General features: G+C 47.5%; 1 protein-coding gene across 1 annotated transcript in view; it reads right to left on the bottom strand.

Moving 5' to 3' along the window:
• Nucleotides 1-7701: 7701 nt before the first annotated feature.
• Nucleotides 7702-16778, bottom strand: part of LOC135545390 (uncharacterized) — a 10293-nt gene continuing 1216 nt past the window's right edge. Inside the window, exon 2 of the mRNA XM_064972996.1 lies at nt 7702-8381. Coding sequence (XP_064829068.1) covers nt 7702-8381 — 680 coding nt within the window. The remainder of the gene's footprint in view (nt 8382-16778) is intronic.

Raw genomic sequence — 16778 nt, forward strand, 5'->3', positions numbered from 1 at the left:
CCCCGAATAGCAGCACTGTAGTAACTATTACAGTACAACGGTTTGTTTTGTTTGATCGTAGCTAGCTAGCTACATAGCCGTCTTTGTATCTAAGTCAATTGTTTAGCCTAGAGTGATTTTCTAGGTTAGCTACTTCGCAGCCACTACCAGCTAGCCTACTCATTTACATTTACATTTAAGTCATTTAGCAGACGCTCTTATCCAGAGCGACTTACAAATTGGTGAATTCACCTTCTGACATCCAGTGGAACAGCCACTTTACAATAGTGCATCTAAATCATTAAGGGGGGGTGGTGAGAAGGATTACTTATCCTATCCTAGGTATTCCTTGAAGAGGTGGGGTTTCAGGTGTCTCCGGAAGGTGGTGATTGACTCCGCTGTCCTGGCGTCGTGAGGGAGTTTGTTCCACCATTGGGGGGCCAGAGCAGCGAACAGTTTTGACTGGGCTGAGCGGGAACTGTACTTCCTCAATGGTAGGGAGGCGAGCAGGCCAGAGGTGGATGAACGCAGTGCCCTTGCTTGGGTGTAGGGCCTGATCAGAGCCTGGAGGTACTGCGGTGCCGTTCCCCTCACAGCTCCGTAGGCAAGCACCATGGTCTTGTAGCGGATGCGAGCTTCAACTGGAAGCCAGTGGAGAGAGCGGAGGAGCGGGGTGACGTGAGAGAACTTGGGAAGGTTGAACACCAGACGGGCTGCGGCGTTCTGGATGAGTTGTAGGGGTTTAATGGCACAGGCAGGGAGCCCAGCCAGCAGCGAGTTGCAGTAATCCAGACGGGAGATGACAAGTGCCTGGATTAGGACCTGCGCCGCTTCCTGTGTGAGGCAGGGTCGTACTCTGCGGATGTTGTAGAGCATGAACCTACAGGAACGGGCCACCGCCATGATGTTGGTTGAGAACGACAGGGTGTTGTCCAGGATCACGCCAAGGTTCTTAGCGCTCTGGGAGGAGGACACAATGGAGTTGTCAACCGTGATGGCGAGATCATGGAACGGGCAGTCCTTCCCCGGGAGGAAGAGCAGCTCCGTCTTGCCGAGGTTCAGCTTGAGGTGGTGATCCGTCATCCACACTGATATGTCTGCCAGACATGCAGAGATGCGATTCGCCACCTGGTCATCAGAAGGGGGAAAGGAGAAGATTAATTGTGTGTCGTCTGCATAGCAATGATAGGAGAGACCATGTGAGGTTATGACAGAGCCAAGTGACTTGGTGTATAGCGAGAATAGGAGAGGGCCTAGAACAGAGCCCTGGGGGACACCAGTGGTGAGAGCGCGTGGCGAGGAGACAGATTCTCGCCACGCCACCTGGTAGGAGCGACCTGTCAGGTAGGACGCAATCCAAGCGTGGGCCGCGCGGAGATGCCCAACTCGGAGAGGGTGGAGAGCAGGATCTGATGGTTCACAGTATCGAAGGCAGCCGATAGGTCTAGAAGGATGAGAGCAGAGGAGAGAGAGTTAGCTTTAGCAGTGCGGAGCGCCTCCGTGATGCAGAGAAGAGCAGTCTCAGTTGAATGGCTAGTCTTGAAACCTGACTGATTTGGATCAAGAAGGTCATTCTGAGAGAGATAGCGGGAGAGCTGGCCAAGGACGGCACGTTCAAGAGTTTTGGAGAGAAAAGAAAGAAGGGATACTGGTCTGTAGTTGTTGACATCGGAGGGATCGAGTGTAGGTTTCTTCAGAAGGGGTGCAACTCTCGCTCTCTTGAAGACGGAAGGGACGTAGCCAGCGGTCAGGGATGAGTTGATGAGCGAGGTGAGGTAAGGGAGAAGGTCCCCGGAAATGGTCTGGAGGAGAGAGGAGTGGATAGGGTCGAGCGGGCAGGTTGTTGGGCGGCCGGCCGTCACAAGAAGCGAGATTTCATCTGGAGAGAGAGGGGAGAAAGAGGTCAGAGCACAGGGTAGGGCAGTGTGAGCAGAACCAGCGGTGTCGTTTGACTTAGCAAACGAGGATCGGATGTCGTCGACCTTCTTTTCAAAATGGTTGACGAAGTCATCTGCAGAGAGGGAGGAGGGGGGAGGGGGAGGAGGATTCAGGAGGGAGGAGAAGGTGGCAAAGAGCTTCCTAGGGTTAGAGGCAGATGCTTGGAATTTAGAGTGGTAGAAAGTGGCATTAGCAGCAGAGACAGAGGAGGAAAATGTAGAGAGGAGGGAGTGAAAGGATGCCAGGTCCGCAGGGAGGCGAGTTTTCCTCCATTTCCGCTCGGCTGCCCGGAGCTCTGTTCTGTGAGCTCGCAATGAGTCATCGAGCCACGGAGCGGGAGGGGAGGACCGAGCCGGCCTGGAGGATAGGGGACATAGAGAGTCAAAGGATGCAGAAAGGGAAGAGAGGAGGGTTGAGGAGGCAGAGTCAGGAGAAAGGTTGGAGAAGGTATGAGCAGAGGGAAGAGATGAAAGGATGGAAGAGGAAAGAGTAGCGGGGGAGAGAGAGCGAAGGTTGGGACGGCGCGATACCATCCGAGTAGGGGCAGTGTGGGAAGTGTTGGATGAGAGCGAGAGGGAAAAGGATACAAGGTAGTGGTCGGAGACTTGGAGGGGAGTTGCAGTGAGGTTAGTGGAAGAACAGCATCTAGTAAAGATGAGGTCGAGCGTATTGCCTGCCTTGTGAGTAGGGGGAAGGTGAGAGGGTGAGGTCAAAAGAGGAGAGGAGTGGAAAGAAGGAGGCAGAGAGGAATGAGTCAAAGGTAGACGTGGGGAGGTTAAAGTCGCCCAGGACTGTGAGAGGTGAGCCGTCCTCAGGAAAGGAGCTTATCAAGGCATCAAGCTCATTGATGAACTCTCCGAGGGAACCTGGAGGGCGATAAATGATAAGAATGTTAAGCTTGAAAGGGCTGGTAACTGTGACAGCATGGAATTCAAAGGAGGCGATAGATAGATGGGTAAGGGGAGAGAGAGAATGACCACTTGGGAGAGATGAGGATCCCGGTGCCACCACCCCGCTGACCAGAAGCTCTCGGGGTGTGCGAGAACACGTGGGCGGACGAAGAGAGAGCAGTAGGAGTAGCAGTGTTATCTGTGGTGATCCATGTTTCCGTCAGTGCCAGGAAGTCGAGGGACTGGAGGGAGGCATAGGCTGAGATGAACTCTGCCTTGTTGGCCGCAGATCGGCAGTTCCAGAGGCTACCGGAGACCAGGAACTCCACGTGGGTCGTGCGCGCTGGGACCACCAGATTAGGGTGGCCGCGGCCACGCGGTGTGGAGCGTTTGTATGGTCTGTGCAGAGAGGAGAGAACAGGGATAGATAGACACATAGTTAACAGGGTACAGAAGAGGCTACGCTAATGCAAAGGAGATTGGAATGACAAGTGGACTACACGTCTCGAATGTTCAGAAAGTTAAGCTTACGTAGCAAGAATCTTATTGACTAAAATGATTGAAATGAAACAGTACTGCTGGAGTAATCTAGCTGGTAGTGGCTGCGATGTTGACACTACACTAATCAAGTCGTTCCGTCGAGTGTAATAGTTTCTACAGTGCTGCTATTCGGGGGCTAGCTGGCTAGCTAGCAAGGTTGATTGCGTTCCGTTACTTTAAAAGAACGACAATAGCTGGCTGGCTAACCTAGAAAATCGCTCTAGGCTACACAATTGTCTTAGATACAAAGACGGCTATGTAGCTAGCTAGCTACGATCAAACAAAACAAACCGTTGTACTGTAATAGTTACTACAGTGCTGCTATTCGGGGGCTAGCTGGCTAGCTACGTTAGAAGAACGACAATAGCTGGCTGGCTAACCTAGAAAATCGCTCTAGGCTACACAATTGTCTTAGATACAAAGACGGCTATGTAGCTAGCTAGCTACGATCAAACAAAACAAACCGTTGTACTGTAATAGTTACTACAGTGCTGCTATTCGGGGCTAGCTGGCTAGCTACGTTAGAAGAACGACAATAGCTGGCCAGCTAACCTAGAAAATCGCTCTAGACTACACAATTGTCTTAGATACAAAGACGGCTATGTAGCTGGCTAGCTACGATCAAACAAATCAAACCGTTGTACTGTAATGAAGTGAAATGAAAATGTGATACTACCTGTGGAACGACGCGGAATGTTGACCGGGTAGTTGGAGTTCAATTCGGTAGAGGTTGGCTAGCTGTTGGCTAGCTAGCTAGCAGCATTTCCTACGTTAAGGACGACAAATAGCTGGCTAGCTAACCTCGGTAAATTAAGATAATCACTCTAAGTCTACACACTCTAAACTGCACAATTATCTTGGATACGAAGACAACTATGTAGCTAGCTGACACTACGCTAATCGAGTCGTTCAGTTGAGTGTAATAGTTTCTACAGTGCTAGTGGACAGTGGATGTTAGCTAGCTGCTTAGCTAGCTGCTGGGCAGATACGTTAGGACGACGAAATACGATAATTATGCAATTGTCGTTGATACAAAGACGGCTATGTAGCTGGCTAAGAAGAAGTTGCTAAGATTAGACAAATCAAACCGTTGTACTATAACGAAATGTAATGAAAAGTTATAAAAAGTTATACTACCTGCGGACCGAAGTGTAGATGCGGCCGCTCGCTCCAACCGGAACCGGAAACCTCCAGCAGTACTGTATCATTTCAATCATTTTAGTCTGTAAGATTCTTGCTACGTAAGCTTAACTTTCTGAACATTCGAGACGTGTAGTCCACTTGTCATTCCAATCTCCTTTGCATTAGCGTAGCCTCTTCTGTACCCTGTCAACTATGTGTCTATCTATCCCTGTTCTCTCCTCTCTGCACAGACCATACAAACGCTCCACACCGCGTGGCCGCGGCCACCCTAATCTGGTGGTCCCAGCGCGCACGACCCACGTGGAGTTCCTGGTCTCCGGTAGCCTCTGGAACTGCCGATCTGCGGCCAACAAGGCAGAGTTCATCTCAGCCTATGCCTCCCTCCAGTCCCTCGACTTCCTGGCACTGACGGAAACATGGATCACCACAGATAACACTGCTACTCCTACTGCTCTCTCTTCGTCCGCCCACGTGTTCTCGCACACCCGAGAGCTTCTGGTCAGCGGGGTGGTGGCACCGGGATCCTCATCTCTCCCAAGTGGTCATTCTCTCTCTCCCCCTTACCCATCTATCTATCGCCTCCTTTGAATTCCATGCTGTCACAGTTACCAGCCCTTTCAAGCTTAACATCCTTATCATTTATCGCCCTCCAGGTTCCCTCGGAGAGTTCATCAATGAGCTTGATGCCTTGATAAGCTCCTTTCCTGAGGACGGCTCACCTCTCACAGTCCTGGGCGACTTTAACCTCCCCACGTCTACCTTTGACTCATTCCTCTCTGCCTCCTTCTTTCCACTCCTCTCCTCTTTGACCTCACCCTCTCACCTTCCCCCCTACTCACAAGGCAGGCAATACGCTCGACCTCATCTTTACTAGATGCTGTTCTTCCACTAACCTCATTGCAACTCCCCTCCAAGTCTCCGACCACTACCTTGTATCTTTTTCCCTCTCGCTCTCATCCAACACTTCCCACACTGCCCCTACTCGGATGGTATCGCGCCGTCCCAACCTTCGCTCTCTCTCCCCCGCTACTCTCTCCTCTTCCATCCTATCATCTCTTCCCTCTGCTCATACCTTCTCCAACCTTTCTCCTGAGTCTGCCTCCTCAACCCTCCTCTCTTCCCTTTCTGCATCCTTTGACTCTCTATGTCCCCTATCCTCCAGGCCGGCTCGGTCCTCCCCTCCCGCTCCGTGGCTCGATGACTCATTGCGAGCTCACAGAACAGAGCTCCGGGCAGCCGAGCGGAAATGGAGGAAAACTCGCCTCCCTGCGGACCTGGCATCTTTTCACTCCCTCCTCTCTACATTTTCCTCCTCTGTCTCTGCTGCTAAAGCCACTTTCTACCACTCTAAATTCCAAGCATCTGCCTCTAACCCTAGGAAGCTCTTTGCCACCTTCTCCTCCCTCCTGAATCCTCCTCCCCCTCCCCCCTCCTCCCTCTCTGCAGATGACTTCGTCAACCATTTTGAAAAGAAGGTCGACGACATCCGATCCTCGTTTGCTAAGTCAAACGACACCGCTGGTTCTGCTCACACTGCCCTACCCTGTGCTCTGACCTCTTTCTCCCCTCTCTCTCCAGATGAAATCTCGCTTCTTGTGACGGCCGGCCGCCCAACAACCTGCCCGCTTGACCCTATCCCCTCCTCTCTTCTCCAGACCATTTCCGGGGACCTTCTCCCTTACCTCACCTCGCTCATCAACTCATCCCTGACCGCTGGCTACGTCCCTTCCGTCTTCAAGAGAGCGAGAGTTGCACCCCTTCTGAAAAAACCTACACTCGATCCCTCCGATGTCAACAACTACAGACCAGTATCCCTTCTTTCTTTTCTCTCCAAAACTCTTGAACGTGCCGTCCTTGGCCAGCTCTCCCACTATCTCTCTCAGAATGACCTTCTTGATCCAAATCAGTCAGGTTTCAAGACTAGTCATTCAACTGAGACTGCTCTTCTCTGTATCACGGAGGCGCTCCGCACTGCTAAAGCTAACTCTCTCTCCTCTGCTCTCATCCTTCTAGACCTATCGGCTGCCTTCGATACTGTGAACCATCAGATCCTCCTCTCCACCCTCTCCGAGTTGGGCATCTCCGGCGCGGCCCACGCTTGGATTGCGTCCTACCTGACAGGTCGCTCCTACCAGGTGGCGTGGCGAGAATCTGTCTCCTCGCCACGCGCTCTCACCACTGGTGTCCCCCAGGGCTCTGTCCTAGGCCCTCTCCTATTCTCGCTATACACCAAGTCACTTGGCTCTGTCATAACCTCACATGGTCTCTCCTATCATTGCTATGCAGACGACACACAATTAATCTTCTCCTTTCCCCTTCTGATGACCAGGTGGCGAATCGCATCTCTGCATGTCTGGCAGACATATCAGTGTGGATGACGGATCACCACCTCAAGCTGAACCTCGGCAAGACGGAGCTGCTCTTCCTCCCGGGGAAGGACTGCCCGTTCCATGATCTCGCCATCACGGTTGACAACTCCATTGTGTCCTCCTCCCAGAGCGCTAAGAACCTTGGCGTGATCCTGGACAACACCCTGTCGTTCTCAACCAACATCATGGCGGTGGCCCGTTCCTGTAGGTTCATGCTCTACAACATCCGCAGAGTACGACCCTGCCTCACACAGGAAGCGGCGCAGGTCCTAATCCAGGCACTTGTCATCTCCCGTCTGGATTACTGCAACTCGCTGTTGGCTGGGCTCCCTGCCTGTGCCATTAAACCCCTACAACTCATCCAGAACGCCGCAGCCCGTCTGGTGTTCAACCTTCCCAAGTTCTCTCACGTCACCCCGCTCCTCCGCTCTCTCCACTGGCTTCCAGTTGAAGCTCGCATCCGCTACAAGACCATGGTGCTTGCCTACGGAGCTGTGAGGGGAACGGCACCGCAGTACCTCCAGGCTCTGATCAGGCCCTACACCCAAGCAAGGGCACTGCGTTCATCCACCTCTGGCCTGCTCGCCTCCCTACCATTGAGGAAGTACAGTTCCCGCTCAGCCCAGTCAAAACTGTTCGCTGCTCTGGCCCCCCAATGGTGGAACAAACTCCCTCACGACGCCAGGACAGCGGAGTCAATCACCACCTTCCGGAGACACCTGAAACCCCACCTCTTCAAGGAATACCTAGGATAAGATAAGTAATCCTTCTCACCACCCCCCCTTAATGATTTAGATGCACTATTGTAAAGTGGCTGTTCCACTGGATGTCAGAAGGTGAATTCACCAATTTGTAAGTCGCTCTGGATAAGAGCGTCTGCTAAATGACTTAAATGTAAATGTAAATGTACTACCACAGAGCTCTCCTTGGATAATACCACGGACCTCTCCTTGGATACTACCACGGACCTCTCCTTGGATACTACCACGGACCTCTCTGCTGTGGATACTACCACGGACCTCTCCTTGGATACTACCACGGACCTCTCCTTGGATACTACCACGGACCTCTCCTTGGATACTACCACGGACCTCTCCTTGGATACTACCACGGACCTCTCCTTGGATACTACCACAGACCTCTCCTTGGATACTACCACAGACCTCTCCTTGGATACTACCACGGACCTCTCCTTGGATACTACCACGGACCTCTCCTTGGATACTACCACGGACCTCTCCTTGGATACTACCACGGACCTCTCCTTGGATACTACCACGGACCTCTCCTTGGATACTACCACGGACCTCTCCTTGGATACTACCACAGACTTCTCCTTGGATACTACCACGGACCTGTCCTTGGATACTACCACGGACCTCTCCTTGGATACTACCACGGACCTCTCCTTGGATACTACCACGGACCTCTCCTTGGATACTACCACGGACCTCTCCTTGGATACTACCACGGACCTCTCCTTGGATACTACCACGGACCTCTCTGCTGTGGATACTACCACCTACTTTGACAAAAACATATTTTTTTATTTTACCAGTTAAGTCAGTTAAGAACAAATTATTATTCACAACGACGGCTTACACCATACACACACCTTACACTATACACAGGGTACCAGTACAGAGTCAATGTGAAGGCTATATACAGGGTACCAGTACAGAGTCAATGTGGAGGCTATACACAGGGTACCAGTACAGAGTCAATGTGGAGACTATACACAGGGTACCAGTACAGAGTCAATGTGGAGACTATACACAGGGTACCAGTACAGAGTCAATGTGGAGACTATACACAGGGTACTGGTACAGAGTCAATGTGGAGGCTATATACAGGGGGTACCAGTACAGAGTCAATGTGAAGGCTATATACAGGGGGTACCAGTACAGAGTCAATGTGGAGGCTATATACCGGGGGTACCAGTACAGACTCAATGTGGAGGCTATATACAGGGGGTACCAGTACAGAGTCAATGTGGAGGCTATATACAGGGGGTACCAGTACAGAGTCAATGTGGAGGCTATATACAGGGGGTACCGGTACAGAGTCAGTGTGGAGGCTATATACAGGGGGTACCGGTACAGAGTCAATGTGGAGGCTATATACAGGGGGTACCGGTACAGAGTCAATGTGGAGGCTATATACAGGGGGTACCGGTACAGAGTCAATATGGAGGCTATATACAGGGGGTACCGGTACAGAGTCAATGTGGAGGCTATATACAGGGGGTACCGGTACAGAGTCAATATGGAGGCTATATACAGGGGGCACCGTTACTGAGTCAGTGTGAAGGCTATATACAGGGGGTACCGGTACAGAGTCAATATGGAGGCTATATACAGGGGGCACCATTACTGAGTCAGTGTGGAGGCTATATACAGGGGGTACAGGTACAGAGTCAGTGTGGAGGCTATATACAGGGGGCACCAGTACAGAGTCAATGTGGAGACTATATACAGGGGGTACCAGTACAGAGTCAATGTGGAGGCTATATACAGGGGGCACCAGTACAGAGTCAATGCGGAGGCTATATACAGGGGGTACCAGTACAGAGTCAATGTGGAGGCTATATACAGGGGGTACCGGTACAGAGTCAATATGGAGGCTATATACAGGGGGTACCGGTACAGAGTCAATATGGAGGCTATATACAGGGGGTACTGGTACAGAGTCAATATGGAGGCTATATACAGGGGGTACCGGTACAGAATCAATGTGGAGGCTATATACAGGGGGTACCGGTACAGAGTCAATATGGAGGCTATATACAGGGGGTACCGGTACAGAATCAATGTGGAGGCTATATACAGGGGGTACTGGTACAGAGCCAATATGGAGGCTATATACAGGGGGTACCAGTACAGAGTCAATGTGGAGGCTATATACAGGGGGTACCGGTACAGAGTCAATATGGAGGCTATATACAGGGGGTACCGGTACAGAATCAATGTGGAGGCTATATACAGGGGGTACTGGTACAATGTGTCAATGTGCGGGGGCACCGGTTAGTTGAGGTAATTGAGGTAATATGTACATGTAGGTAAAGTTAAAGTGGCTATGCATAGATCATAAACAGAGAGTAAAGTAAACAGAGAGTAGCAGCAGCGTAAAAGAAGGGTCTGGGTAGCCCTTTGATTAGCTGTTCGGCGTTCTTATGGGCTGGGGGTAGAAGCCTTTTGGACCTAGACTTCATGCTCTGGGAACCGCTTGAAGTGCAGTAGCAGAAAGGACAGTCCATGACTGGGGTAGCTGGAGTCTTTGACAATTTTTAGGGCCTTCCTCTGACACCGCCTGGTATAGAGGTCCTGGATGGCAGGAATCTTGTCCCCAGTGACATACTGAGCCGTACACACTACACTCTGTAGTGCCTTGTGGTCTGAGGCCGAGCAGTTGTCAAACCAGGCAGTGATGCAACCGGTCAGGATGCTCTCGGTGATGCAGCTGTAGAACATTTTGTGGATCTGAGGACCCATGCCAAGTCTTTTCAGTCTACTGAGGGGGAATAGGCTTTGTCGTGCCCTCTTCACGACTGTCTGTGTTTGGACCATGATAGTTTGTTGATGGTGTGGACAACAAGGAACTTGAAATTCTCAACCAGCTCCACTGCAGCCCTGCCGATGAAAATGGGGGAGTACTCGGTCCTCATTTTCCTGTAGTCCACAATCAGGCTCAGGGTCAGAACAGGCAGAAAGATCAGAACCGCAGTGCTTGCTTTCTGTAGCTTATGTTTTCAGTACGAGATTAGTTCTCTGATCCTTTGATTGGTTGGACAATATGTCACTTATTGGTGCAAGAGCTCTGATAAGTTGGAGGATGTCCTAATTACTGCACAAGTATATGGAATGGGTGAGAACCATGAACCTCTTAGGTTTTGTATTGAAGTCATTGTACTCAAAAGAGGACGGAAACTAGCTGTCCTCCGGCTGCACCATGAAGTGCTGTTCATGTTACTGTAGACCTTCATTGCAAAACTGTGTTTTAATCAATTATTTGGTGACGTGTGAATATATTTAGTATAGACCTAAAAAGGATAACTTTTTTAATGTTTCACTATTTTTTATTAAATTCACAGAGGATGGTCCTCCCGTTCCACCTCTGAGGAGCCTCCACTGATCAACTGTTCCTGCTGAGGTCAGACTCCATTTATCCTTCAAACAAATTCCTTCTAGCCAGCTGTCATGTTCTCCCTAGGAGAGGTGGGTGTGGAGTCAGGTGCAGGAGAGAGCGAATTGCAAGAAGGGTGTTTATTTACAAGTCCATCAAGAACAGACACAGGACCACAACAGTAGACACTAAACCACAGGAACGCAGTCCAGAATCAAACACCTGTTCAACAGAACAAACCAAACGCAACCCAAACAGGGTAGCCTAGTGGTTAGAGGATTGGACTTGTAGCCAGAAGGTTGCAAGTTCAAACCCCCGAGCTGACAAGGTACAAATCTGTCGTTCTGCCCCTGAACAGGCAGTAAACCCACTGTTCCTAGGCCGTCAGTGAAAATAAGAATTTGTTCTTAACTGACTTGCCTAGTAAAATAAAGGTAAAAAAATTAAAAAAATTAAAAATAAATAAAAATATGACAGCTACACAAACAGCTACACAAACAATCCCGCACAAAACCTAGGAGTTAGGGCAGGATGAAATACGCCAATAATTAACCTAAACTAGACACAGGTGAACAACAAGACAGACAAAAAACAAACGAAAAAAGAAAAGGGATCGGTTGCAGCTAGTAGACCGGCAACGATGACCGCCGAGCAGAACAGGAAGAGGAGCCACCTTTGGTGGAAGTCGTGACACCAGCTATTGTAGTTAGCTAGCTCTCTGGCTAACAGTATCCAGAGTCCCTTGAGCTACCTAGCTAGCTAGCCATCTGACTGAAATATCAGAGTCTATTTACCAGTTGTACCGAGAGTCTGTTTATTTATGTTTGGGGGATGTCTGTTGACACGGCAGGAGTCGTGGGACTTTAAAAAAATCCCTTATGTCCCACAAAAAAATCCCTATCTCCCAATGCCATTGTCAGCGTCATTTCTCTGCTACTTGCCACCGTTGGTCTGGGTTGAGGTAGTTCGTTTCACGTCTCTGCCTGTGCCATGGGCGGAGTTTGCCATTGGGCAGAGTATCAAATGAATGTGCTGCTCTCTGAATCATTCTTGATTCCAGTAGTTCGCAGGTGTGATTAGTACCCAGGTCAACAAGATTTCGCGTTCTGAGCGTTGATCAACGATGGGAACACAATGTGGGTAAACGATAATTAACTAAATAAAAAAGTGAGTAAACGGTGGGAGAGGAAAAATAAAGAGAAAGAAGGAGAGATAGAAAGATATGGAGAGAGAGAGAGAGAAGAGATGTGGAAAGAGAAAGGAGAAAGATAGGTTAGAGAGAGAGAGATGTTTAGAGAGAGAGAAGATGTGGAGGGAGAAAGGAGAAAGCGAAGTTAAAGAGATAGAAAGATATGGAGAGAGAGAGAAAAGAGATGTGGAAAGAGAAAGGAGAAAGATAAGTTAGAGAGATAGAAAGATATGGAGAGAGACAGAGAGAAGAGATGTGGAAATATAAATGAGAAAGAGAAGTTAGAGAGATAGAAAGATATATATATAGAGAGAGAGATGATGGTGAATCACTAAAACAATACAGAAATACACTATGGAAAAAGAAGGAACAGCACGTCAGAAATCAGCTCAATGTAATTGAAGAATCCATAGACTCCATAAAATTGGAAAACACTAAACAAACAACAACACGAAGAATTATCTATCCAAAATGAAGATGTATGGGTAAACCACTTCTCCAATCTTTTTGGCTCTATAACAAAGAATAAAGAGCAAAAACATATACATGATCAAATACAGATCTTAGAATCAACTATTAAAGACTACCAGAACCCACTGGATTCTCCAATTACATTGAATGAGTTACAGTACAAAATAAAAACCCTCCAACCCAAAAAAGCCTGTGGTGTTGATGGTATCCTCAATGAAATGATCAAATATACAGACAACAAATTCCAATTGGCTATACTTAAACTCTTTAACATCATCCTTAGCTCTGGCATCTTCCCCAATATTTGGAACCAAGGACTGATCACCCCAATCCACAAAAATGGAGACAAATTTGATCCCAATTTCTACCGTGGAATATGCGTCAACAGTAACCTTGGGAAAATCCTCTGCATTATCATTAACAGCAGACTCGTACACTTCCTCAATGAAAACAATGTACTGAGCAAATGTCAAATTGGCTTTTTGCCAAATTACCGTACAACAGACCATGTATTCACCCTGCACACCCTAATTGACAACCAAACAAACCAAAACAAAGGCAAAGTCTTCTCATGCTTTGTTGATTTCAAAAAAGCCTTCGACTCAATTTGGCATGAGGGTCTGCTATACAAACTGATGGAAAGTGGTGTTGGGGGTAAAACATACGACATCATAAAATCCATGTACACAAACAACAAGTGTGCGGTTAAAATTGGCAAAAAACACACACATTTCTTCACACAGGGTCGTGGGGTTAGACAGGGATGCAGCTTAAGCCCCACCCTCTTCAACATATATATCCACGAACTGGCGCGGGCACTAGAAAAGTCTGCAGCACCCGGCCTCACCCTACTAGAATCCGAAGTCAAATGTCTGCTTTTTGCTGATGATCTGGTACTTCTGTCACCAACCAAGGAGGGCTTACAGCAGCACCTAGATCTTATGCACAGATTCTGTCAGACCTGGGCCCTGACAGTAAATCTCAATAAGACCAAAATAATGGTGTTCCAAAAAAGGTCCAGTCACCAGGACCAAAAATACAAATTCCATCTAGACACTGTTACCCTAGAGCACACAAAAAACTATACATACCTTGGCCTAAACATCAGCGCCACAGGTAACTTCCACAAAGCTGTGAACGATCTGAGAGACAAGGCAAGAAGGGCATTTTATGCCATCAAAAGGAACATAAATTTCAACATACCAATTAGGATCTGGCTAAAAATGCTTGAATCAGTCATAGAGCCCATTGCCCTTTACTGTTGTGAGGTCTGGGGTCCGCTCACCAACCAAGACTTCACAAAATGGGACAAACACCAAATTGAGACTCTGCACGCAGAATTCTGCAAAAATATCCTCAGTGTACAACGTACAACACCAAATAATGCATGCAGAGCAGAATTAGGCCGATACACACTAATTATAAAAATTCAGAAAAGAGCTGTTAAATTCTATAACCACCTAAAAGGAAGCGATTCGCAAACCTTCCACAACAAAGCCATCACCTACAGAGAGATGAACGTGGAGAAGAGTCCCCTAAGCAAGCTGGTCCTGGGGCTCTGTTCACAAACACACCCTACAGAGCCCCAGGACAGCAGCACAATTAGACCCAACCAAATCATGAGAAAACAAAAAGATAATTACTTGACACATTGGAAAGAATTAACAAAAAAAAAACAGAGCAAACTAGAATGCTATTTGGCCCTAAACAGAGAGTACACAGCGGCAGAATCCCTGACCACTGTGACTGACCCAAAATTAAGGAAAGCTTTGAGTATGTGCAGACTCAGCGAGCATAGCCTTGCTATTGAGAAAGGCCGCCGTAGGCAGACATGGCTCTCAAGAGAAGACAGGCTATGTGCTCACTGCCCATAAAATGAGGTGGAAACTGAGCTGCACTTCCTAACCTCCTGCCCAATGTATGACCATATTAGAGAGACATATTTCCCTCAGATTACACAGATCCACAAAGAATTCGAAAACAAATCCAAGTTTGAAAAACTCCCATATCTACTGGGTGAAATTCCACAGTGTGCCATCAGAACAGCAAGATTTGTGACCTGTTGCCACGAGAAAAGGGCAACCAATGAAGAACATGCACCATTGTAAATACAACCCATATCTATGCTTATTTATTTTATCTTGTGTCCTTTACTATTTGTACATTGTAAAAACACTGTATATATATAATATGACATTTGTAATGTCTTTATTGTTTTGAAACTTCTGTATGTGTGATGTCTACTGTTAATTTCACTTTATATACTATCTACCTTACTTGCTTTGGCAAAGTTAACACATGTTTCCCATGCCAATAAAGCCCTTGAATTAAATTGAATTGAATTGTAGAGAGAGAGATGATGTGGAGAGAGATGGTGTGGAGAGAGAGATACAGAGAGAGAGAGAGAGGGAGAAATAGAGAGAGATGATGTGGAGAGAGAAATATATATAGAGAGAGATGATGTGGAGAGAGATGATGTGGAGAGAAAGATACAGAGAGAGAGAGGGAGAGAGAGAGAGATGATGTGGAGAGAGAGATCATGTGGAGAGAGAGATATATATAGAGAGAGATGATGTGGAGATATATATAAATATATATATATAGAGAGAGAGAGATGAAGAGATAGATGATGTGGAGAGAGATGATGTGGAGAGAGAGATACAGAGAGAGAAAAACTCCCATATTGCTTTGGCAATGTTAACACATGTTTCCCATGCCAATAAAGCCCCTTGAATTGAATTGAATTGAGAGAGAGAGAGAGAGAGAGAGATGATGTGGCCAGAGAAGATGTGGAGATATATATATATATATATATATATATATATATATATATATATATATATATATATATAGTGAGAGAGAGAGAGAGAGAGAGAGAGAGAGACGATGTGGAGAGAGAAGATGTGGAAAGAGAGAGCGATATAGAGAAAGAGATGATGTGGAGAGAGAGATGATGTGGAGAGAGAGATGTGGAGAGAGAGATATAGTTAGAGAGAAAATGTGGAGAGAGAAGATGTGGAGAGAGAAGATGTGGAGAGAGAGAGATATAGTTAGAGACAAGATGTGGAGAGAGAGATATATATAGAGAGAGATGATGTGGAGAGAGAGAAGGTGTGGAGAGAGAGAAATACAGTGGGGCAAAAAAGTATTTAGTCAGCCACCAATTGTGCAAGTTCTCCCACTTAAAAAGATCAGAGAGGCCTGTAATTTTCATCATAGGTACACTTTTCATTATAGGTACACAGACAAAATGGAAAAAAAATCCAGAAAATACATTGTAGGATTTTTAATGCATTTATTTGCAAATTATGGTGGAAAATAAGTATTTGGTCACCTACAAACAAGCAAGATTTCTGGCTCACACAGAACGGTAACTTCTTCTTAAGAAGCTCCTATGTCCTCCACTCGTTACATGTATTAATGGCACCTGTTTGAACTTGTTATCAGTATAAAAGACACCTGTCCACAACCTCAAACAGACACACTCCAAGACCAAAGAGCTGTCAAAGGACACCAGAAACAAAATTGTAGACCTGCACCAGGCTGGGAAGACTGAATCTGCAATAGGTAAGCAGCTTGGTTTGAAGAAATCAACTATGGGAGCAATTATTAGGAAATGGAAGACATACCAGACCACTGATAATCTCCCTCGATCTGGGGCTCCACGCAAGATCTCCACTCCGTGGTGTCAAAATGATCACAAGAACGGTGATCAAAAGTCCCAGAACCACACGGGGGGACCTAGTGAATGACCTGCAGAGAGCTGGGACCAAAGTAACAAAGCTTACCATCAGTAACACATTACGCCGCCAGGGAATCAAATCCTGCAGTGCCAGACGTGTCCCCCTGCTAAGACAGTACATGTCCAGGCCCGTCTGAAGTTTGCTAGAGAGCATTTGGATGATCCAGAAGAAGATTGGGAGAATGTCATATGGTCAGATGAAACAAAAATATAACTTTTTGTTAAACTCAACTCGTCATGTTTGGTGGACAAAGAATGCTGAGTTGCATCCAAAGATCACCATACCATATGTGAAGCATGGGGGTGAAAACATCATGCTTTGGGGCTGTGTTTCTGCAAAGGGACCAGGACGACAGATCCGTGTAAAGGAAAGAACGAATGGGGCCATGTATAGT

This window comes from Oncorhynchus masou, chromosome 9 (assembly GCF_036934945.1).
Source record: "Oncorhynchus masou masou isolate Uvic2021 chromosome 9, UVic_Omas_1.1, whole genome shotgun sequence".
NCBI lineage: Eukaryota > Metazoa > Chordata > Actinopteri > Salmoniformes > Salmonidae > Oncorhynchus > Oncorhynchus masou.